Here is a 24,183-nt window from a genome sequence, read left to right as displayed (position 1 = left end):
CTGTGCAGGTGTTACACGTGGTCTGCCACTGCGAGGATGATCAGCTGTCCGTCCTGTCTCCCTGTAGCGCTGTCTTAGGCCTCTCACAGTACGGGCGATGCAATTTATTACCCTGGCCACATCTGCAGTTCTCATGCCTCCTTGCAGCATGCCTAAGGCACGTTCACACAGATAAGCAGGGACCCTGGGCATCTTTCTTTTGGTGTTTTTCAGAGTCAGTAGAAAGGCCTCTGTAGTGTCCTAAGATTTCATAACTGTGACCTTAATTACCTACCGTCTGTAAGCTGTCAGTGCCTTAACGACCGTTCCACATGTTCATTAATTGTTTATTGTTCATTGAACAAGCATGGGAAACATTGTTTTTAAACACTTTACAGTGAAGTTATTTGGATTTTTACGAATTATCTTTGAAAGACAGGGTCTTGAAAAGGGGACCCCCCCCCCCCCCCCCCCCCCCCCAATGAAGGTGGCTTCATTGTCCATTTACCCGGAAAACAGATCAAAAGATATGTATAAGCAATGAAGTAAAGAGACCAGGCCACAGTCAAATATTCCTATTTATTCTGTTCAGTAGATTTTGCCAAAGGACACCGGTAGTAATGTAACGGTAATGTGGTCACATTGCTATCAATGATAATGGTAAAGACTAGAGGTTGATTGTTTTGTGCAAGTAAAAGATGTGCTCCATTTAGCTTTCTTGAATGTTAGGTGGTTCGGAAATGTTCTTCTGGTAGGCACAGAGTTGGAACACACCTGAAAGATCAAGCAACAATGAAATGGATGAGGCACAACATTGAAACTATTCCACGAGCCTGTGCTGAGAGGGACTTCTTTTAAAGTCTGAATTTGGACAACCTGAAAAGCTAGTTGCAACCCAGCTAACCCATGGGACCTAGACACAATATCTACAGCACTGTCCGTTGGTGGCAGAAGTTGGATCCATCCTAACCACAGAAGATGTACATTATGTACGTTGAAGTGTTGCTAATCAATGGATTGCAGCTGATCCTAACACCAGATTGTACCAGTCAAACACCTACTAAAAAATTAAAAAAAAACATTTTAAACACAAAGGGATAGTTTGAGATTAAAGTTCGATGAACTCATGAATACCATTCTTCTGGCTGCGTGCAGTTTGAAGGTAGTTTCTGGAGCCACTGTTAACTAGCATTGGCGCAATGACTAAGTCCATAGGAGCAGCTACTGGAAGCTACCTTCAACATCCTTCAAACTGCACCCACTCTGGATAAGTAGAAAAAAGTGCTTAACCCCCTAGAGTCTGTGTCTGCGGTTCTGAGAAATCCAATTAGCATAATAACAAAGATATCCACATCAAAATCCAGCAGTTTAAGCTAGAGATTTTTTTTTTGTTGCATGGGCTGCATCATGTTGTTGCATGGGCTGCATCATGTTGTTGCATGGACTGCATCATGTTGTTGCATGGGCTGCATCATGTTGTTGCATGGGCTGCATCATGTTGTTGCATGGACTGCATCATGTTGTTGCATGGGCTGCATCATGTTGTTGCATGGACTGCATCATGTTGTTGCATGGGCTGCATCATGTTGTTGCATGGACTGCATCATGTTGTTGCATGGACTGCATCATGTTGTTGCATGGACTGCATCATGTTGTTGCATGGACTGCATCATGTTGTTGCATGGGCTGCATCATGTTGTTGCATGGGCTGCATCATGTTGTTGCATGGACTGCATCATGTTGTTGCATGGACTGCATCATGTTGTTGCATGGACTGCATCATGTTGTTGCATGGGCTGCATCATGTTGTTGCATGGGCTGCATCATGTTGTTGCATGGACTGCGTCTCAATCCGCTGCATCTGCCGACGTCGCCCTCCACATCTGCGGTGAAATGTGGCAGAGCTAGAGCTGTGTTGTCAGACCATGAGACATCCCGAAAATCGGTCTTCTCACAAACGTCTGGACGGTGTGGCCCACAAACTATTATGACCTCTATATGGAAAGGTGAGACTTTCACGAACACGGGACTCTTCTAGGTCCGTACATCCGATCTGCAACATCTGTTTGTAGCGTCTGAACCATTTGGGCTACACACTAACACATACTTATCGGTTGTTTTGCCCTAGGAAGAGGTAGACGGTACCAGATAAAAATACAATTAATGGAAGTATATATGAATATAGTTTTGTGCCTAAAATAAAGGGTAAGTGCATGTAAATTACAAAAAACAATCCTGATCATATATCTCAGATCTAGAACAAACTTCCTTTAAAATGTTTTTGGGGACCATCTGATTATGCATGTACAAAGCTGTTATTCAATGCATTGCTCAGTAGTGTAAAGTTTACTTAAGTTGTTGTTTGGGGGTATTTGTACATTACTTTACCATTTATATTTTTGACAACTATTACTACCTGACACCCAAAAGTACTTGTTACATTTTGAATGCTTAGCAGGACATAAATGGTCCAATTCACGCACGTCCCTGGTCATCCCTAATGCCTCTGATCTTGCAGACCCACTAAACACATGATTTGTTTGTAAATTATGTCTGAGTGTTGGAGTGTGCCCCTGGTATCCATAAAAAGTTAACAAGAAAATTGTGCAGTTTGGTTAATATAAAGAATGGGATGATTAAACTTTTGATACTTAAGTCTATTTAAAACAAATGACTTTTACTCAAGTGGTATTTTACTAGTGATTTTTACATTTACTTGTCATTTTATGTTAAGGTATCTTTACTTTTACTCATGTATGACAATTGGGTACTTTTTCCACCACTGGCATTTCTATGGGCTAATAGCAGTAAGGCCAAATAAAAATAAACAATTTGATAAGTTAAGGGGTCCTAAAACTCAATCAAATAGCTAAATGATTCTTGGTATGACCACCCCGCTTAGACTCCAGAGGGTTTTTTAATCTCAAACTATCCCTTTAAAGACCAACGGGTTTATTAGAGGAGTTTACCAGCAACGAACGTTAAGATGATGGCCACCCAACCTAAGATGTAGGACCAGGAGAAGCGCCAATCAAGGAAGCGCTTGCCAAAAAAGTTGACAGTCACGCCCGTGTAGATGGCCAGAGCTAACAGAGCAAGAACACCTGAGGGATGAAAGAAAATGTGGTGGGATAAAAGAGAGAAACATGTTGATGTGGCCAAGACAGAAGTTTTTTTAAATAATGTTGATGTTTGTTCAAGTCTATACAATTCTACAAAATGTAATTCCTGATTTATTATAAATACAGTGGGGAGAACAAGTATTTGATACACTGCCGATTTTGCAGGTTTTCCTACTTACAAAGCATGTAGATGTCTGTAATTGTTTATCATAGGTACACTCCAACTGCTGCAGTGTGTGCAAACCTGGTCAAGAACTACAGGAAACGTATGATCTCTGTATTTGCAAACAAAGGTTTCTGTACCTGTGCTGCCATCCTGTTAGAAGGTAACAGATTATTTTATTACAAGGGTTCAATTGGATTTTCATTGTGTGCAATGGTGTTATTTGCCCCCTAGTGGATGCTTCTGGTACTTAAAAAGACAACGCAAACAGGAAGTAGAGAATTTGTTCTGCACGCATAGAAGCAGCTACAAACAACGCTACGGTGCAGGTCTTTCATTGTAGTTATTTCTTGTCACGCTTCAGCCTTGGAAAATATTTGTTTGTAAGTTCAATTCAAGCATTTAGCTAATGATTATAATCTTGTTATTGATAGAGTTGCTTACATGTCAATGTTGGTTGCATTTACTCACAAATTGCAATGCTTTTCATGTATGCGTTAGCAGTATTACTTTGCTCGTGCGTCATGCAAACGAATTGTAAAATATACAATACTGTAGTTTTGTTACTGTTCCTAGTGTAATATGCTTTGTTATTCTACATAAATGGTTGTACATTATTAGAGTAATGAAAGGAGCCAATTACCATATGAGTAACAATTAGCTATATGGTTTGGCATCATGCCAGATGCATGGTACCTTAGCGCGTGCTTTGTATTTATGCAACTTCAAATGTATAATGTACAGCTACTGTCGGTGTGAATTGAATACTAAAGTATATTCTTTTCTGTATTTTGCAGTTTCACAACATAAACGTTTTCAATATATTCATTCAAGAAAAGTCACGCCTTGGGAGTTTTATTGAAGACTTAGTTGTTAGCTATCTGTCTAGTTTTGCATGGGAACGCAACTCAAGGGCAGAATAGTACCAAATATTAAGTTCTGCTTTTCTGATGTATCAAATTCTTATGTCATGCAATAAAATGCAAATTACTTAAAAATCATACAATGTGATTTTCTGCATTTTTGTTTTAGATTCAGTCTCTCACAGTTGAAGTGTACCTATGATAAAAATGACAGACATCTACATGCTTTGTAAGTAGGAAACACTGCCGATTTTGCAGGTTATCAAATACTTGTTCTCCCCACTATATTTTTTCCTGACTGGTCCGCTATCCCATACTTTCTACTTCCATTGTGTAAACTGGTGTCTTCTCCTTGAAGGAACTGGACAGGTCAAGGCAAACCCCCTGTTGGCCTTCCATGCTTTCTCCTTTCCTGTCTTTTCCATAAAGCATCTGAGTAGGTGCTGATCTAGGATCAGGTCCCCCATGTCCATGTAATGTTATTCATTGTGATCTAAAATCCAAAACAGATCCTATATCAGCACTCCTACTCTGCAACGCTTTATGAATATGGCCCCTGGTGTTTACCTGAGAGGAGCAGAGCGATGCCCCCCATCCGGACCCTCCTGCTCTTGGTGCCATTGGCAAAGGCACTCAGGCCCAGCACCACGCCAGCGAAGCAGCTCAGCACGGCCAGCAGCATGAAGGCCCTCGTCGCATCCCAGAAGGCTGTGCAGAGAGGACAAAGTCATATACAGTGCATTCGGAAAGTATTCAGACCCCTTGACATTCCACATTTTGTTACATTACAGCCTTATTCTAAAATATATATAATTATTTTCCTCATCCATCTACACACCCCATAATGACAAAGCAAAAACAGGTTTATATTTTTAAGCAAAAAAATAAATATATATATATATATATATATATATATATATATATATATATATATATATATTAATTACTTATTTACATAGGTATTCAGACCCTTTGCTATTAGACTTGAAATTGAGCCCCGGTGCATCCTGTTTCCATTGATCATCCTTGAGATGTTTCTACAACTTGAAGTCCACCTCTGGTAAATTCATTTGATTGTACATGATTTGGAAAGGCACACCTGTTTATATAAGGTCCCACAGTTGACAGTGCATGTCAGAGGAAAAACCAAGCCATGAGGTCTAAGGAATTGTCTGTAGAGCTCCGAGACAGGATTGGGTAGGGTACAAAAAACATTTCTGCAGCATTGAAGGTCCCCAAGAACATAGTGGCCCCCACCATTCTTAAATGGAAGAAGTTTGGAACCACAGTGACTCTTCCTAGAGCTGGCCGCCTGGCCAAACTGAGCAATCGGGGGAGAAGGACTTGGTCAGGGAGGTGAGCAAGAACCTGATGGTCACTGACAGAGCTCAAGAGTTCCTCTGTGGAGATGGGAGAACCTTCCAGAAGGACAACCATCTCTGTAACACTCCACCAATCAGGCCTTTTATAGTAGAATGGCCAGACAGAAGCCACTCCTCAGTAAAAGGCACATGACAGCCCGCTTGGAGTTTGCCAATAGGCACCTAAAGGACTCTGACCATGAGAAACAAGATTCTCTGGTCTGATGAAACCGTCTGGAGGAAACCTGGCACCATCACTATGGTGAAGCATGGTGGTGGCAGCATCCTGCTGTGGGGATGTTTTCCAGTGGCAGGGAGACTAGTCAGGATTGAGGGAAATATAAACGGAGCAAAGTACAGAGAGATCCTTGATGAAAACCTGCTCCAGAGCACTAAGGCCCTAGACTGGGGCGAAGGTTCACCTTCCAACAGGACAACAACCCCTAAGCATGCAGCCAAGACAATGCAGGAGTGGCTTTGGGACAAGTCTCAATGTCCTTGAGTTGCCCAGCCAGAGCCCGGACTTGAACCCGATCGAACATCTCCGGAGAAACCTGAAAATAGCTGTGCAGCGACGCTCCCCATCCAACCTGACAGAGCTTGAAAGGACCTGCAGAGAAGAATGGGAGAAACTCCTCAAATACAGGTGTGCCAAGCTTGTAGCGTCATACCCAAGAAGCCTCGAGGCTGTAATCGCAGCTAAATGTGCTTCAACAAAGTACTGAGTAAAGGGTCTGATTATTGTAAATGTGATATTTCACTTTTTTTAATACATTCGCAAATTTCTAAACCTATTTTTGCTTTGTCATTATGGGGTATTGTGTGTAGACTGAGGGGGGAAACTATTTAATCCATTTTATAATAAGGCTGTAAAGTAACAAAATGTGTAAAAAGCCAAGGGATCTGAATACTTTAGTATATTAGCATTGGTAAGAAATCTCCTTCGTAGCTATCAAAAGTGTTTTATTTATAGGTTGGTATGTAGGCCAACATGTGTATTGTAGTTATGAGTGATTAAAAAAATCCAAATAGCAGTTTTATGTAACTATAATTTGACTCACCTTACAGTATCTCTATAGGCTATTCATAATTGTTATCGTTCAGGGTCAGTTTTAGTGGTTAGGCCAAAAACAGACTCTTGATCACAAGAGTTGAGGTTAAAGGGGTAGTTCACCAAAAATACAAAATAACTTGTAGGTTCCTTACCTTGAAAGTAGTTTATGGGCCAAGAAAAATAATGTATATTTAAGCAATAAGGCCTGAGGAGATGTGGTATATGGCCAATATACCACGGCAAAGGACTGTTCATAGGCATGAAGCAACGCGGAGTGCCTGGACACGGCACTTAGCCGTGGTATATTGGCAATATACCACAAATTCCCAAGGTGCCTTATTGCTATTATAAACTGGTTTCCAACATAATTAGAGCAGTAAAAATAAATGTTTCGTCATACCCGTGGTATGCGGTCTCATATTCCATGGCTGTCAAGCAATCAGCATTTAGGGCTCAAAACCACCCAGCTTATAAATAACCATAGCTACTATCTGCCTTAGCCACATTAGCATTTATTCTCAGTGCTTTTTTGTTGTCAATGGACCCCAGGTAGCATGCTCTTATTTGCGTGCCAAAATCCCCTCAAAGTAAGAAAAATTCATAGTGGATCCTAAATTATTAGTTAAAGGTAGATTGTACTACTCACCCACAGTGATGGTGTGGGCATGGCACTTGTGATTGATGCAAAACCTCCAGAGGCCCTGGTTGGCCGAGGCGCCTGAGTAGCGGTACTGCATCCAGAAGTCGGTTGCCGTGGAGACTATGAGGAGCACGAGGGCGGCCACACCACAGAGTGTGCCCCCTCCTGCTAAAGTGTACAGCATCAAGGAGAAGCCTGGGATAGCACAGTCCTCCTAAATGCACCTCAACTGTTTTGAGGTAAAAATGAAAAATAAATGAAGATTTGAAAGAGTTCATCACTATGTATCACTCTAACCAATACAAGCTTGAACAAAATCATATCGAAGTGGAGGATAACATTTGTTACTTTTAAAACGTGTACCATGTGTTGAGTTTTTACCACCTGTTTGTCGAACAGATCAGAAGGAAAGAACCACGCTTAGAACTTATGGCATACATTGGATAGAAGACTGGGTGAGGAAGTAACAACAAAAATGCCGGGGGGGGGGGGGGGGACACGGGTGGACATGTGTTGGGGTGAACATTACAATGGTGGCATTGCAAACAGCCTTGAGCTCAATTTTATGAAATGCATCTTTACTTGGGTCTTATCTGACATCCTTTCATATGCGAAAGCAGTTTAGTCTAATCTGTGATTAGGCTTGAAGGAAGAACTGAAGGAAGGATGCATTTTTGAAGTTCAAGCAGGGCCTTCATTTGGAAGTCAACACTAACACCTTTGGGCTTCAGAGCGGACACATCAAGTTTTAATGCTATGTGGTTGTGACACCTACCTATAAGCACACTAACAACAACTGCACTTCTAGTCACCATGCAAAGCGTCTTTGTAAAAAAGATTGCTCAAGTTAACTCCATTTCCAATCCATTAAAATGTCATTTAAACATTATTGAATGCATATTTCCACCTATCTGATCAAGAGCCACCAAGAACAAAATCAAAAACCTGCACATTTTGCCAAACCAAACAAAGCACTTAACCAAAATGGCTGCATGTCAATGAGAGTGCTGAACAGGCTGATTTCAAACCATTGTTTCCAACTAATTCCCCCAGCGCATCACAACTAATCTTCTAATGCTGAGCAATAGATCTGTCAGCATGTTGCTCTGTGACCAGCGTGATGGGGTACCAATACCCTTTCCAAACTACTGAGCCGAACCAAACCATCCACCATATGCTGCTTGGAACCCTGCTGGAAGGGCAATGTGAAAAGATCTGGTGTGAAGAAATATCCCAGCCGTTCGGGGCAGCACGATGGTGAAGAAATATCCCAGCCGTTCGGGGCAGCACGATGGTGAAGAAAGGGTACTATATTCCATAGTTGCCATTTCAATTCCTGCAGCAGCCTCAATGCATCCGAAGACCAAAAGCTCAATCAAATGTTAACTGGCCCATTTATACCCTAAATTTTATTTGTTCTTTTGATTGAAATAGCTTAAATAACAGACCAAATATATAAAGTGAGTTTTCTCCAAAGAGCAGTTCCCTCATATTCTTGTTGCTATAATGTGTTTTTGAAAATATAGTCCATTTATATCCACGAAGAAAAAAAAAAGGAACGTTTGCAGATACCTGTTGGTTGCTGTCTCTGTGCTGGGTGGTTTGCTGTCTGCGTGAGTCTATCCTTTTTAAACCCTCTACCCATGGCCCTCATTGTCTGCCTGTACAATAGAGGGAATGATCGAGTGCAACGAGAATGAAGGTAATCCCTCTCTCTCTCTCTCTCTCTCTCTCTCTCTCGTTCACTCCCTCTCCATCCCTCTATCGCGCACCGTTACCCCGTTGCCTCCACTCTCTCCCTCGAAGCTGTACACTTGCTTGCTCACTCCATCTGCATTTCTTACACCTTCACTCATGGCCTCTTCCTCCTTACCTATTCTGCCTTCCTCTTAGAGAGTGGCTGAGTTGCCCTGGCAGGCAGCCCTTGGCGTCGTAGGACTCTTTTGTGGATAGAGGGCCACAACACCACCCGGATTCGGCCATGCCAGGGCTGGGTTCACCATGTCCTCACCGCCATGGTGGGAAGTGGGTACCATCCAGGGTCAGCATGTCATGCTGTACAGTACATGGTCACTCACTGGTCCAGGGTCCAGCCCTATAGTAACACTGATTGATAGTTTCATATGGAATAATTTAACCTGGTGTGTTATAACAGGGCTGGATTGAACACTTGGAACAACTAGAAGCTCTTCGGGACCGGATTTGGCAAACCCTGCACTAGTCAGTGGTAACCCTCTGGTCACTAGGGTAGGTCTTGGCGGGCTCAACTGCCCCAACAGACAATGCAGAGAATATCCCAGTTAGAATTGGAATTATGTTTGTTTATGCCTGCCATGGTCCATCACCTGCAGTTCTGCAGTAATGCTAGGATGCAGAGCAGCTCAGAGTATTGCAGATCTAAATGTAATGCATAAAATGGACTATATCATGTGGAGTAGAGAGTTGCGTACACCTTGTATTTCTATCTGCAGTGTTCTGAACATCAAGCCAAATTGAGTAAAACCGGGATTAAATCCACTCACTGGTAACAGGCAATGTGACTTTTAATAAAGGCAATGTCCAACCAGACATATGCAGTGTTAACTGTGAACGTGATCTCCGCGAATGCGGGAACATTGCCTTTAATGCCTTTAAGACAGCAGTGACTGCGGTTGTATTGAATCCTGGCCTAATCATTGAACTGAGGAACACTTTTGTAGAGGGTACCATATTTCTACACGGAGCATGGCTAATAACATAGTATATTCTAAGAGTGAGATCAGAACATGCTGTCCATCCAGGGGCGCTGCACTGCTGCTTTATTTTGAATATATAGTTTATTTATTTATTTGGCTTTTTAACAGCTTCTACCCCCAAGCCATAAAACTCTTGAACAGTTAAACAAATGGCTACCCGTACTATTTGCATTGTCTCCAACCCACCCCCCATTTTTACGCTGCTGCTACTCTGTTTATTATCCATATATAGTCACTTTACCTCCACTTACATGTACATATCACAGCGACTTATACTGTTGCTCCATAAGTTTTTTTTTCCCCCTTGACTGCATTGTTGTTTAAGGGCTTGTAAGTAAGCATTTCACTGTAAGGTCTATCTGTTGTATTCGGCGCATGTGACAAATAAAATTTGGTTTTGATTTAGTGGACTCAATGCAGAACCTATTCTGGTCCCACGTTGAAGCTCAAAGGGCTCTGAGAGGAGGCTGTTAACACAGAGGCAGAAGGGGCATTATATAAAGTCTTAATCCATTAAATACAATGATTACAAAATCAAAATATGTTTCTCTACATCAAATATTCCCATTCAACACCATCAAAAGCCTTTTTGGCATCGAGAGAGAGAGCAATACTTGGAGAAGTTGTCCTGCATAGGCTACTGAAGGTTGACCAGTCGTCTGGTCTAAATCTTTGTAGTATGAACCCAGACTGGTCCGTGTTAATGATAATACCCACTACCTTAGACAGTCTACTAGAAAGTACTTTAGCCAGCACCTTTTCATCAGAGGGGAGGAGAGAAATTGGGTATTGTTGCCTAGAGCCAGAGGTTCTTTCCCGGTCTTGTGAATTTAAAGCAATAATGACTATGTGCATCGAGGGAGGAAGTGTGTCGGAGTCTTTGAACACCTCTAGTAAGATATCCTGTAACTCAATGGGTTGTTCTAGCATTGCTTTGTCCTTTTCTGATAAATGAAGTAGTTTTAAGTTTGTCAAAAAGCGTTCCAGCTTTTGCTTGTCAAGCTTCCCTTGAGAGGAATATGAGCTTCTGTAGAACGACCAAAATTCCTTATTCATTTCTGTTGTGTACTGAAGCACCTTTTGGGATTTTAATTGCTGCTATGAGGTTTCTACAACTATGCTGTTTCAATCTATACTGAACAAAAATATGAATGCAACATTAAACAATTTCAATGATTTTACTGAGTCACAGATCATATAAAGAAATCAGTCAACTTAAATAAATTCATTAGGCCCTAATCTATGGATTTCACATAACTGGGAATACAGATATGCATCTGTTGGTAACAGATACACTATATATATACAAAAGTATGTGGACACTTCAAATTAATTGATTTGGCTTTTTAAGCCACACCCATTGCTGACAGGTATGTAAAATTGAGCACATAGCCATGCAATCTCCATAGACAAACATTGGCAGTAGAATGGCCTTACTGAAGAGCTCAGTGACAATGTGGCACCATCATAGGATGCCGCCTTTCCAACAAGTCAGTTCGTCAAATTTCTGCCCTGCTAGAGCTGCCCAGGTCAACGGTACGTGCTGGTATTGTAAAGTGAAAACATCTAGGGGCAACAACGGTTCAGCCTCAAAAACGGGACCGCTGAGTGCTGAAGCGCGTAAAAATCGTCTGTCTTCAGTTGCAACACTCACTACCGAGTTACAAACCTCTGGAAGCCACGTCTGCACAATAACTGTTCGTCGGGTGCTTCATGAAATGGGTTTCCAAGGCCGAACAGCCGCACACAAGCCTAAGATCACAATGCGCAATGCCAATCGTCGGCTGGAATGGTGTAAAGCTCACCGCCATTGGACTCTGCAGCAGTGGAAACATGTTCTCTGGAGTGATGAATCACGCTTTACCATCTGGCAGTCCGACGGACGAATCTGGGTTTGGTGGATGCCAGGAGAATGCTACCTGCCCGAATGCATAGTGCCAACAGTAACATTTGGTGGAGGAGGAATAATGGTCTGGGGCTGTTTTTCATGGTTCGGGCTAGGCCCATTAGTTCCAATGAAGGGAAATCTGAATGCTACAGCATACAATGACATTCTAGACGATTCTGTGCTTCCAACTTTGTGGTAACAGTTTTTGGGGAGGCCCTTTCCTGTCTCAGCATGACAATGTCCCCGTGCACAAAGCGAGGTACATACAGAAATGGTTTGTTGAGATCGGTGTGGAAGTACTTGACAGGCCTGCACAGAACCCTGACCTCAATCCCATTGAACGCCGTTGGTATGAATTGGAACGCTGACTGCGAGCCAGGCCTAATTGCCCAACATCAGTGCTTGACCTCACTAATGCTCTAGTGGCTGAATTGAAGCAAGTCCCCGCAGCAATGTTCCAAAATCTAGTAGAAAGCCTTCCCAGAAGAGTGGAGGCTGTTATAGCAGTAAAGGGGGTACCAACTCCATATCAATGCCCATAATTTGAGATGTTTGACAATTAGGTGTCCACATACTTTTGGTCATGTAGTGTACCTTTAAAAAAAGTAGGGGCGTGGATCGGAAAACCAGTCAGTATTTGGTGTGACTACCATTTGCCTCATGCAGCGCGACACATCTCCTTAGCATAAAGTTGATCCGAATGTTCATTGTGGCCTGTGGAATGTTGTCCCAATCCTCTTCAATAGCGGGAACTGGAACATGCTGCCGTACACGTCGATCCAGAGCATCCCAAACCGGCTCAATGGGTGACATGAATCCTGTGTGTGCAGGCCATGGAAGAACTGGGACATTTTTAACTTCCAGGAATTGTGTACAGATCCCTGTGACGTGGGGCCATGAGTGGCCTTTTGTCCCCAGCACAAGGTTCATGTGTGTAATGACCCTACTTTTTAAATCAGCTTCTTGACACGCCACACCTGTCAGGTGGATGGATTATCTTGGCAAAGGAGAAATGCTCACTAACAGGGATGTAAACAAATGTGTGCACAACATTTGAGAGAAATAAGCTTTTTGTGAGTATGGACAATATCAGGGATCTTTTATTTCAGCTCATGAAACATGGAACCAACAGTTTACATGTTGTGTTTATATTTTTGTTCAGTGTATATGCACTGTGGCTTGACCATCTGCTCCTCTCAACTGTGTATTTGATGTGTGCTATCGGGGGCTGAGAAATTAGCAGAAGATACATTTCTGTTTCTCACTGTAATGGACAGTACATTTGTATTGATATGTGAAACACGTGTGTGTGTGTGTGAGATGAGTCAGTCTATTCATGATGACATGAAGATCAGTGGAACTAAGGTGGATGAGTGACTCAAACTGTCACGAGGGCTCATGGTTTCTGTTGATACAAGACTCTGCGACATGCACTTTTTTCTAACTTTCTGCTAACCAAGCAAGCTTTGTCATCTGTCACTAATCAGCAGCTTGAGCTGGAGTTCATTGCCCTGTTTATACCTGGTCCTAACATGTGTCCTGGGCCCGTATCCACAAATAATCTAGGAGTGCTGCTCTAGGATCAGTTTAGCCTTTTGGATCATATGAACAGTTCCTAGATCAGCACTCCTTATGAGACGCTTTGTGGATACGGGCCCAGATCTCGTCCACATTCTGATTGTGCCTTCATTTTTAGACTGGTACATGTAGAATAACTGATTATGATCAGTAGTCGGAATGTGTCATATCTACATATCTTACAATTGTAAACATATCTGGATTATCCAAACATTTCAATCGTCCCTCAAATCATTGACAGGTGGCACCATTGAACTAAGGCATCAATATAATTTAGGGGGAAATGGAGGTGTTTGATGCATGGGAATTATAATAAGGGCAGGCTAATAAACATTAAGACATTGGCCTAATGATAAAACAGGTGCATTTGCCGTTGGTAAGGAGCAGCATATAACCTCATGTTTATTTTATTTTGTTTATTTTTTAATAATCGTATTCCAGTACATCTCTCCTTTTCTGACAAGTTTATTCCCACTACTAGACAACAACTATTACCATTCATCCATTAAATAGTCAAGTATGCTCTAATGTAAATAGACGGTAGCCTATTTAAAATAGTTGACAGTATGGGTAGACTACAGTATTGCTGAGCACTACATCATAGCCTATACCAAGGCAGGAGATTGTGTTTCTATCTATTAATAAACAAAATATTGAACAACAATTCGTCTTTTCATAGAAGTGTGGGATGCAGCAATTAGGCCTTTTTAAATTATTTGAAAGCAGTGGTGTAAAGTACTTAAGTAATACTTTAAAGTAGGTTTTACTTAAGTCGTTTTTTGGGGTATCTTTACTGTCTTTTACCTTTACTTCACTACATTCCTAAAGAAATTTATGCCAGCAAAGGTGAACAATTTATTCAGCAATAATCATGGCAATGTAATAAATATGGGGTGCAATTTTCAAATAAAGCAATTTTGTTCCCCCCAGTTTAATCACTGGAATGTGCTGAAAAAAATGATGTACCTTATACTCCCATACATTTTCCCTGACACCCAAAATAACTTGTTACATTTTGAAGAGAGAACATCCCTGTTCATCCTTACTGTGTGCATCTGATCACTAAACACAAATGCTTTGTTTGTAAATTAAGTCTGAGTGTTGGGAGTGTGCCCCTGGCTATTCGTCAATAAAAATTAAAAAAGTTTTAAATTGTGCTGTCTGTTTTGCTTATTATAAGGAATTTGAAATTATTTACACTTTTACTTTTGATACTTAGTACATTTTAGCAATTCCAATTACTTTTTATTCTTAAGTATTTTTAAAACGATATATTACCAGTCAATATTACCAGTCAATTTACCAGTATATTTAAAACGATTTATTTGCACATTATGGTGGAACATAAGTATTTGGTCAATAACAAAAGTTTATCTCAATACTTTGTTATATACCCTTTGTTGGCAATGACAGAGGTCAAACGTTTTCTGTAAGTCTTCACAAGGTTTTCACACACTGTTGCTGGTATTTTGGCCCATTACTCCATGCAGATCTCCTCTAGAGCAGTGATGTTTTGGGGCTGTTGCTGGGCAACACGGACTTTCAACTCCCTCCAAAGATTTTCTATGGGGTTGAGATCTGGAGACTGGCTAGGCCACTCCAGGACCTTGAAATGCTTCTTACGAAGTCACTCCTTCGTTGCCTGGGCGGTGTGTTTGGGATCATTGTCATGCTGAAAGACCCAGCCACGTTTCATCTTCAATGCCCTTGCTGATGGAACATCTTGTCAACATAATTTTACATACTGGGACTATTGTAGTTCTGCTTTTTGTCTCACCTAGGAACGGCAGGCAAAATTCCATCGGCAGGCAACGATTTGACAATCCTACCCGTGTGCTTTAAAGTACATAGCGAAGCAGCGGAATAATTTAGTGAGTCGTCAACTTAGCTCATCATTAGGTTGGCTTTCACAATTGAGGAAGAGCCATAGAAAGAGAATGATGGTGCACTTACACAATCCTTACCGACAGCCTAAATGCCAATTTATGCTTGATCCAAAAATGTGGTCGGAGGCTTCATGTGACACAATTGCAGAGCTTCCGGAGGCATGCAGAGGCTCGATCAAGCTCCGTACCGTATCGCTGTGCGCCTGTCAAATTTTGTAACGATGCAGAGGGCTCCATATAGCTTTGACATGATTGGTTGATGATAGGTGGGGGTGGTACGTCCTTAATAAACACAAACTCACTTACTTGACAACTTCCTTCTGTCATGAGAATGTTTATCCCAATGGTTGAACTCAACTATCACTATAGCTTTGACCAATTCCCAGAAGTTTGTAATACCCTGGTTAATGAAGAATTAGACAAAGCCCCCAGTCTGCAATAGGTTAGTTCTTTGTTCAGAGTACTCTGAAGTCAAAAATGCAAACACAGTCATTTTATAACTCCCACCCCTACACACACACACACACACACACACACACACACACACACACACACACACACACACACACACACACACACACACACACACACACACACACACACACACACACACACACACACACACACAGTTTATCACTTTTCTACCTGCCTGGCAGTTTCTAGCCGTTCCTCTCCTCCCTAGATTAGAGGGGCTTTGGACGGGCCCTCTATCCTGTTGTCAGTTTTCAGAGTTATCACAAGTTGACAGTTCAGTTGGCCTTGAATGTCTCAACTCTACCCAGCTCATATTGCGAAATAGTAACACAATGGTCTAGTCACACACATTATGGAATTATTACTCTAACACATTCCATACAATTACATGATTTCAGGGTGGAATCCTTTAGTCATTACTTTAAACATATACATTCCTTTATCACCTTCACAATAGCTCTGCTCTGCTCCACTAGCACAATAATTATGAAACCCCTGACATGTACAGAGGCTGCATCGCAGTAAATTCTGTGTGGCCACTTCAGATGTTGGATTGACCATGCAGAGCCTTTTAAGTTGCTGGCGCACACATACAGTCTCCTGGAGAACGTTCCAGGCACGGTTGTCCCTGCTGTCAACACTGCTGTCCACACTGCAGCCTCTACGGATCAGTAAGCGCACACGCCTGACATTCCTCTCATGTGCTGCCACGCTGCAACAGCAAGGCTGGACACGGTGTCGCTGTGAGACTCGGTAAAGTCCATACTCCTTACTTCTCACCTGAATGACTCTGACAAAAAAAAGAGGGGTGGATATGATTTTTACATTTTTTATATTTCAGTAATTTAGCAGACGCTCTACTCCAGAGTGACTTACAGTAAGTGCATTCATCTAGGTGGGACAACCACATCTGTCACGAATCCCGTTTCCTGAGTCTGTTTTTTGCCTGTGTTCTGTCCTGGAGTGTTTTTTCCGGCGTCCTGGAACGCACCCTGTCTGGTTGCCGGGCAATGTAGCCAGTTGGGAGTTCTGATTACCCGCACCTGTATCCCATCAGCTATCTGCACACCTGGTCCTGATCATCATCTCTCCTCTTCATAAGCCCGGACCTGACATCCATTCCCTGCCGGATCATTAGCCATGAACAGTATGTTGTGCCATAGTATCAGCCTCAAGTTGGATAGAATTTGTTTTTTTTACGTATTGATTGCCTCAAACTTACCTCCGTTTGTTCTGTCTTCAGTTACTCACCTGGATCATTTACCCCATTCCCGCCTGGTCGTCGGAGGATTCCGCTTCCCCATTGGATCCACCTATTTACTCCCATCAACTCACCACCGCTGCCCGCTACGCCACCTGGATATATCTACCCATTCACTTGTAAATAAATACTCACCTTCTTCCTACTCTCCTTGTCCTGGTCTGCTTCTGGGTTTGATTTTGAAGAAACGTGACAACATCACAGGCATAGTAAGTACACTTTTCCTCAATATAGTAGCTATCAGCAAAGTCAGCAAACTATAGCACAAACATTTATAGCACAAACATTTCAATAACCTAATATTCTGACTTTCACGTATAGTTATCATTACTTCTCTAGAAGAAGAAGTAGCCACAACCCTCTAGTGGAAGTCCTGGCTAAGGTGCAAACCAATTTTTTGCTTTCTAAATTTAGTCTCACACGTGTACACTTCCTAATAGGCCATATTAATTCAACAAAAAAATATGCTTGGAAGCAGTGTAGCTAAATGTCCTCGTCTTTTCAGCTGTGTTTGCAACATTGACATAACACCCACATTAAACCACTTCTTTTTCTATGGTATTGTGACAGACTGCAAACAATCATTAGAGGTGCATGCCATCACCTATTGTACTGGTGGTAAACTATAGAAGAAAAAAAAACATTGTAGAAAAGGGGGGGAAAGAAACGTTATCATCCAAAATACCCAAAAAATAGACGTATTAAAAAACCCATCCCACTCCTTCAGTCACATTACAATTCAAGTCACATCCCTCACAGGCTAAGGGGCCTGTGAGGGCGGAACATCCTTTGACATTACTTGCAATGCCTCGGCTGTGAACTCAGTCCCAAAAAGTGCCCTGCTGCAATTTTCTCCGATTTCTTCTCCATTTGTGCTGTGCAGTTTATGACCATCCCTCGGTTGCAGAGAAACATTCACTGATGTGAGCTCTACTACCATGACTTCTTCAGCTCCACTCGCTCCTCCAACTCTTCTCAATACCTCCAGGTAGGAGACACACTGGAGAGCCCTTACTCTTGCCACCTCTGTCTCCTTCACCCTAACAGGGCAATCTGTGAATTCAGGCACATGTTCCCCACTACAATTGCAACATCTAACCTCCACTGGCATTCAATACTCTTCCCGTCTGCATACACTTGACCAATATCCATATCGCCACGAAGCACTTCATGATGACAGAAGTGAGTGTTACGAGAGGCTAGTTAAGGTTCATATCACCTCTACTTTACCTGACACCAGCAAATTTGCTCACCACCCCAATAGATCAACAGACGATGCCATCGCACTGCCCTATCTCATTTGGACAAGAGGAATACCTATGTAAGAATGCTGTTCATTAACTACAGCTCAGGCTTTTCATTAAGCTTGGTGCCCTGGGTATGAACACCGCCCTGTGCAACTGGGTCCTGAACTTCCTGACGGGCCTCCCCCAGGTGGTGAAGGTAGGAAACAACGCCACTTTGCTGATCCTCAACACAGGGGGCCCACAAGGGTGCGTGCTCAGCACCCTCCTGTACTCCCTGTTCACCCATGACTGCGTACCTCCAACTCAATCATCAAGTTTGCAGACGACATAACAGTCGTAGGCCTGATTACCAACAATGATGAGACAGCCTACAGGGAGGAGGTGAGGGCCCTGGCAGAGTGGTGCCAGGAAAATAACCACTCTTTCAACGTCAACAAAACAAAGGAGCTGATCGCAGAGGGAGGACCCCGCCCTATCCACTTCGATGGGACCGCAGTGGAGTTCAGCCAAGTTCCTTGGCGTACACATCACTGACAATCTGAAATGGTCTACCCATACAGACAGTGTGGTGAAGAAGGCGTAACAACGCCTCTTCAACCTCAGGAGACTGAAGAAATTTGACTTGGCCCCTAAGACCCTCAAACTTTAACACATGCACAATTGAGAACATCCTGTCGGGCTGTATCATCGCCTGGTACGGAAACTGTCCTCAACCACTGGCCAACGCATCACCTTGAGATAGAAGCTGTTTTTTAGTATCTCACTCCCAGCTTTGATGCCCAATGCCTGCCCTCCAGAACACCTACAGCACCTGATGTCACAGGAAGGCCAAAAAGATCATCGATATTAACCACCCTAGCTATAGCCTGTTCACCCCGCTATCGTCCAGAAGGTGAGGTCAGTACAGGTGCATCAAAGCTGGGACTGAGAGACTGAAAACAACTTCTATCACAAGGCCATCAGATGGTTAAATAGCCATCACAGGCACATTAGGGGCTGCTTCCCTATATACATAGACATGAAATCACTGGCCAGTTTAATAATGGAACACTAGTCACTTTAATAATGTTTACATACTGCTTCTCATCTCATATGTATATACTGCATTCTATTCTACTGTATTTAGTTAATGCCACTCCGACATTGCTCATCCTAATATTTGTACATTTCTTAATTCCATTCTTTTACTTTTAGATTGTGTGTATTGTTACATACTACTGCACTGTTGGAGCTAGGAACACAAGCATTTCGCTACACTCGCAATAACATTTGCTAAATATGGGAATGTGACCAATAAAATTTGATTTGACATTTTTTGCATTTATGGCACTGAAGGGGTTTGAATGCTCTTACAGGGTATCTCATATAGCCCAACTTTACATGAGAAAGGAGTGACTCTTCATCAAAGAACAAAAAAGTATGGATGAAGTGAATTTCTTCATCACGCCATCTACCATACGGATCAGTTGACATGCACCAACCACACCACCTACTTCCTCAGGTATTACATCTGCACACACTATGTGCCACCCCCAGAGAGAACCTTGATTGGCTCTCTACGATCCATACACAACTTCCACTCATATCGTCTTGAGGCCTGAGTATTCTGAAATCGAAATAAGCCCACTTTGTAACCCTCACCGACATCACTTCACCCAGTGCATCCATGACATTTATGGAGACTTCTCAGGTTACATTATTCTGAAACCCTCACTTGGACTAAAAACGAGTCTAGAACTTTCCTACATTGCCCTTAAAAGTATTCACACCGCTTTACTTTTTCCAAATTTTGTTGTTATAGACTGAATTTTCATGAATTAAATGTAGATTTTATGTGTCACTGGCCTACACACAATACCCCATAATGTGGAATTATGTTTGTCTGCAGTCATTAAGTTGTGAACCATTCAGAGGTGTGGGGGTCAATGGGAAGGGACGGGGCAATTACACATAGGGGAAAAAAATAGAACAATTGAGATGCAGGAGGAGTGGAGAATGCAGGCAACAGAAGTGATGACAGAGTTTACTATAAGTTATAATAAGGATGGACTGCGCATTGTTAAAACAGTTGGCTACGTGCACCATTGCACAAAAACCTCTTGAGAACTGAAGTAGCTAGGCTAGCTTAGGCGGGGAAGGACAGTAAGCCTGGAGTTGGGACCCATAAACCAAGGCTACAAGATCAAGATGAGATTGAGGCCTATTTGTTTTCATTCGAGAGGTCAAGCAGTAAGAGAACTATGGGCCCCGGAGCAGTGGGCAGGGATGCTGGTCCCCTTTCTGTCCGGGCATGCGCAGGCTGCGTATTTCAAACCCAGATCTTGCAGAAGACTAAGAAACTAAAGGCCAAAATCTTATCCTGGTACTGTCTGAATCCATGGGCACGGCAAAGCATTTCCAAACATGGACCTTCGATAGCAACGAGTCAGTAGGAGCCCAAATGTACCAATTAATACGTCTGACCAGGCATGGGCTAGAACCAGAGAAAGGAACCGATGCAGTCATCGAAAAACTGGTTATGGACAGGTGTCTCAAAGTAGGGCAAGGCAACCCCAAGACAGCAGATCAACTGGTCTAGCTAAAAGACTTTCCAAGCCACCGCAGAGCTGGTGAGCACATCTAGAGCAGATCGGCCTGCACCGGTACCAATGCCCAGTCTAAAGAATACGCCAGAAAGGCCCCAGGGAGACCTGAACAGGAGGCGAGAGAGCACCGTAGAACATTCCCCGAACCAGCACAGAGGAGATACCCGTTCACCCGAGATCTGCGAGAGACTATTTTTCCGGTGCAAGGAGCTCGGGCATACACTACCGTCCAAAAGTTTGGGATCACTTACAAATGTCCTTGTTTTTGAAAGGCATTTGTCCATTAAAATAACATCAAATTGATCAGAAATACAGTGTTAATGTTGTAAATGACTATTGTAGCTGGAAACGGCATATTTTTTAGGGAATATCTACATAGGCATACCGAGGCCCATTATCCGCAGCCATCACTCCTGTGTTCCAATGGCACGTTGTGTTAGCTAATCCAAGTGTATCATTTTAAAAGGCTAATCGATCGTTAGAAAACCCTTTTGTAATTATGTTAGCACACTTAAACTGTTGTCCTGATTTAAAGACGCAATAAAACTGGCCTTCTTTAGACTAGTTGAGAAACTGAAGATCTCGTACAACGCTGTGTACTACTCCCTTCACAGAAGAGTGCAAACTGGCTCTAACCAGAATAGAAAGAGGAGTGGGAGGCCCCGGTGCACAACTGAGCAAGAGGACAAGTACATTAGTGTCTAGTTTGAGAAACAGATGCCTCACAAGTCCTCAACTGGCAGCTTCTTTAAATAGTACCCGCAAACCACCAGTCTCAACATCAACAGTGAAGAGGCGACTCCGGGATGCTGACCTTCTAGGCCGAGTTGCAAAGAAAAAAACATCTCTGTCCAGTGTCTGTGTTCTTTTGCCCATCTCAATCTTTCTTTTCTTTGGCTAGTCTGAGAGATGGCTTTTTCTTTGCAAATTTGCCTAGAAGGCCAGTCTCCCGGCAGTGTCCCCTTAATGACAAATCTATGCCCATCGACCCTTCCTCCGGTCCAAGGGGCGTGCGTCCATGTACTATATCCCCACAGTGTTGGACTGCAGAGGGAGCCCCGTCCATGATTGTCCAAGGAGGACAGGTAGTATGATTACCCTAGTTCTGTCACACTTAGTACAGGAGAGAGATTTGTGTCAGGAACAAATGTCAGTCTCCTGTATCCATGGGGATACGTGTAAACACCCAGTGGTGCAGGCTACGTTAGTTACTCCCCGAGGCAAGTGCACTATGAAGGTGGGGGTGATGCATAAGCAATGTGAAGCAGTCATTGGTACACTCAGAGAAAACGCATCCCCAAAAGGATTACTGCATAAAGAAGGGCTTGCTGTACTGGGTGGTTAAGAGAAGGGGTGAAGTGCTAGAGCTCTTAATGGTGCCTAGAGCATATACTGTAGAGACCCTGAGTTGTACGTGGTGCATTCGCATGTGTTGGGAGGCCACTTGGCAGTAGAAAAACTAAAGAGCGCATCATGAGTAGATTCTACTGGACCCGAATTACAAGTGATGTAAAGGAGTAATGTGACCAGTGCCATGTTACCAGTGCCAAAAGAAAGCCCCCAAAGTAAATTACAGAAACCCGCTCACCCTCCTTCCATCACTGAAACGCCCTTTGAGCTTGTAGCCATGGATCTGGCCGGGGGCCACAAATATATATACTGGTGGTAATGAAAGACTTGTGTGTCTTGTACCAGATTTAAAAAAATAGACAAGTGTATATCATCCTCAGACAGATGGTTTAGGAGAACGCTTGAATAAAACACTAAAGACTAAAGCCTAAAAAGGCTATGAAATGGGACGGGAGGAACTGGCACATGTTTTTTGCTCTTAGGGAGGTGCCCCAGTCGTCAATGGGCTTCTCCCATTCAAGCTGTTATAATGGAGGCCACGCCATGCCGAGGGATCCTGGACCTCGCCAAAGAGGGGTGGGAAGCCCAGCCATGTCCACACAGAAATCTGATTGAGCATGTTACCCTAATGCGAGAACAGATGGCTACGGTGTGGTCAAAAGTGAAGGAACACATGGAGAGCGTGCAGCAAGCGCAACAGAGAGCCTACAGCATGACTGCGCAGACCCAACGTTTTAATGTAGGAGATAAACTACTCCTTTAAAATTCCGACAGAGGAACATAGGTTCTTAACTCAGTGGAGGGGTCGATTCGAAGTAATAGCAATAGTATCCCCTGTAAACTACAGAGTTAAGCAGCCAGTTCAACGAAAACCTAAACAGCTATACCACATCAACCTTATGAAGGAGTACCATGAAAGAAATTGAGATGTTCTGCTCCCAACAAGAGCAACCTCCGCCAGAGGAGAACCTACGGGCCCTAGTGGACTGACACCAGGAGGTATCCTCTTCCCTCCCAGGGAATACAGATCACATCCAGCATCATATATACACAGAGCTAGGCAAGAGAGTAAACTTAAGGCCTTACAGAATCCCTGTAAATTGCCAGAGAGGGAGTGAGAGAGTTATCATGTCGTCCCACAGCGCCTGGTCTAGTCCGATAGTTCTCATTCCAAAGCCAGACAGAACTGTGAGATTCTATTACAACTTCAGTTGACCCTCCTCTACACTTAACGTCGCTCCAGTTATCACTCCTTTCAACTGTGTCCTGCACCGGAGATGAAAGTAAGTCATAGTTATTGTCCCCAGTCGTGTGGTGCGGAGCGCAGGCTCCCTCTGGATTGCAGAAAGGCAAAAAAAAAATCTACACGATTCCAATTTGAGTCACCGACCCAACATTTAACCTCTTCTCCAACCAATTTGACACCACATATGGATCAGCCAGAATACAAGGATCCATTCTCGCCAAAAACCTCACTCCCACTAGGCCAATATCATCTTCATCACCATCTGAATGAGGCTCCATCTCGGCAGTCTTCACTCCACCTGCCACCGCAGTTAATTCATCCTCACTCTCATTATGTTAAATTTCCTTCTACAGCACTCCGTATATACTCTTAATATGTTGAGCTTTCTTCCTTTTTTCCCTGCCTGCCTTCTTACCGACCTCTATGGGTTCCTCTGCTCTGTGGCCATCTCCAAATCCGACAACCATTTGGGCGTAGTTCTACCTGCCATCTTGTCCTGTTCACAGCATTGTGCCGCTGTTCCACCCTGACAAAAACTCAGCTACCATTCAATGGTCCAGATTTCGAATGTTTTCCTCCAACGTCCATGTCACAGGATTCCCCAAAATGTGCGTGAGCGACTTCCCGGAGCCGCGAGCAAAAGCCAAGCTTAGCCACAATTTGTTGATTTTCGAAAGGATCATTGGTTTGTCAGTGAAGTGCTCTGAACTGAGCAAGGATTTTGTTTGACCCTTTCTTGAACCGGCCGAGT

At 43.0% G+C, this 24,183-nt stretch overlaps 1 protein-coding gene and 1 long non-coding RNA gene across 2 annotated transcripts; both read right to left on the bottom strand.

Moving 5' to 3' along the window:
• Window positions 1–520: 520 nt before the first annotated feature.
• LOC110524018 (lens fiber membrane intrinsic protein) lies at window positions 521–8,864 on the bottom strand. Its single transcript, XM_021603301.2, has 5 exons — window positions 8,755–8,864; window positions 7,189–7,411; window positions 4,695–4,835; window positions 2,949–3,083; window positions 521–753 (listed from the first exon to the last, which is right to left on the bottom strand). The coding sequence occupies exons 2-5, from the start codon at window positions 7,364–7,366 to the stop codon at window positions 689–691; spliced, it is 519 nt and encodes a 172-aa protein (XP_021458976.1). The 5' UTR covers window positions 7,367–7,411; window positions 8,755–8,864; the 3' UTR covers window positions 521–688.
• A 5,817-nt stretch (window positions 8,865–14,681) lies between these two features.
• On the bottom strand, window positions 14,682–16,804 carry LOC118964618. The gene is made up of 2 exons (XR_005051758.1): window positions 16,620–16,804; window positions 14,682–16,533 (listed from the first exon to the last, which is right to left on the bottom strand). It is a non-coding gene; the product is annotated as an uncharacterized LOC118964618 (long non-coding RNA).
• Window positions 16,805–24,183: the final 7,379 nt, after the last annotated feature.

Source organism: Oncorhynchus mykiss, chromosome 5, assembly GCF_013265735.2.
Source record: "Oncorhynchus mykiss isolate Arlee chromosome 5, USDA_OmykA_1.1, whole genome shotgun sequence".
NCBI lineage: Eukaryota > Metazoa > Chordata > Actinopteri > Salmoniformes > Salmonidae > Oncorhynchus > Oncorhynchus mykiss.
This window is presented reverse-complemented; position numbering and strand designations above follow the sequence as displayed.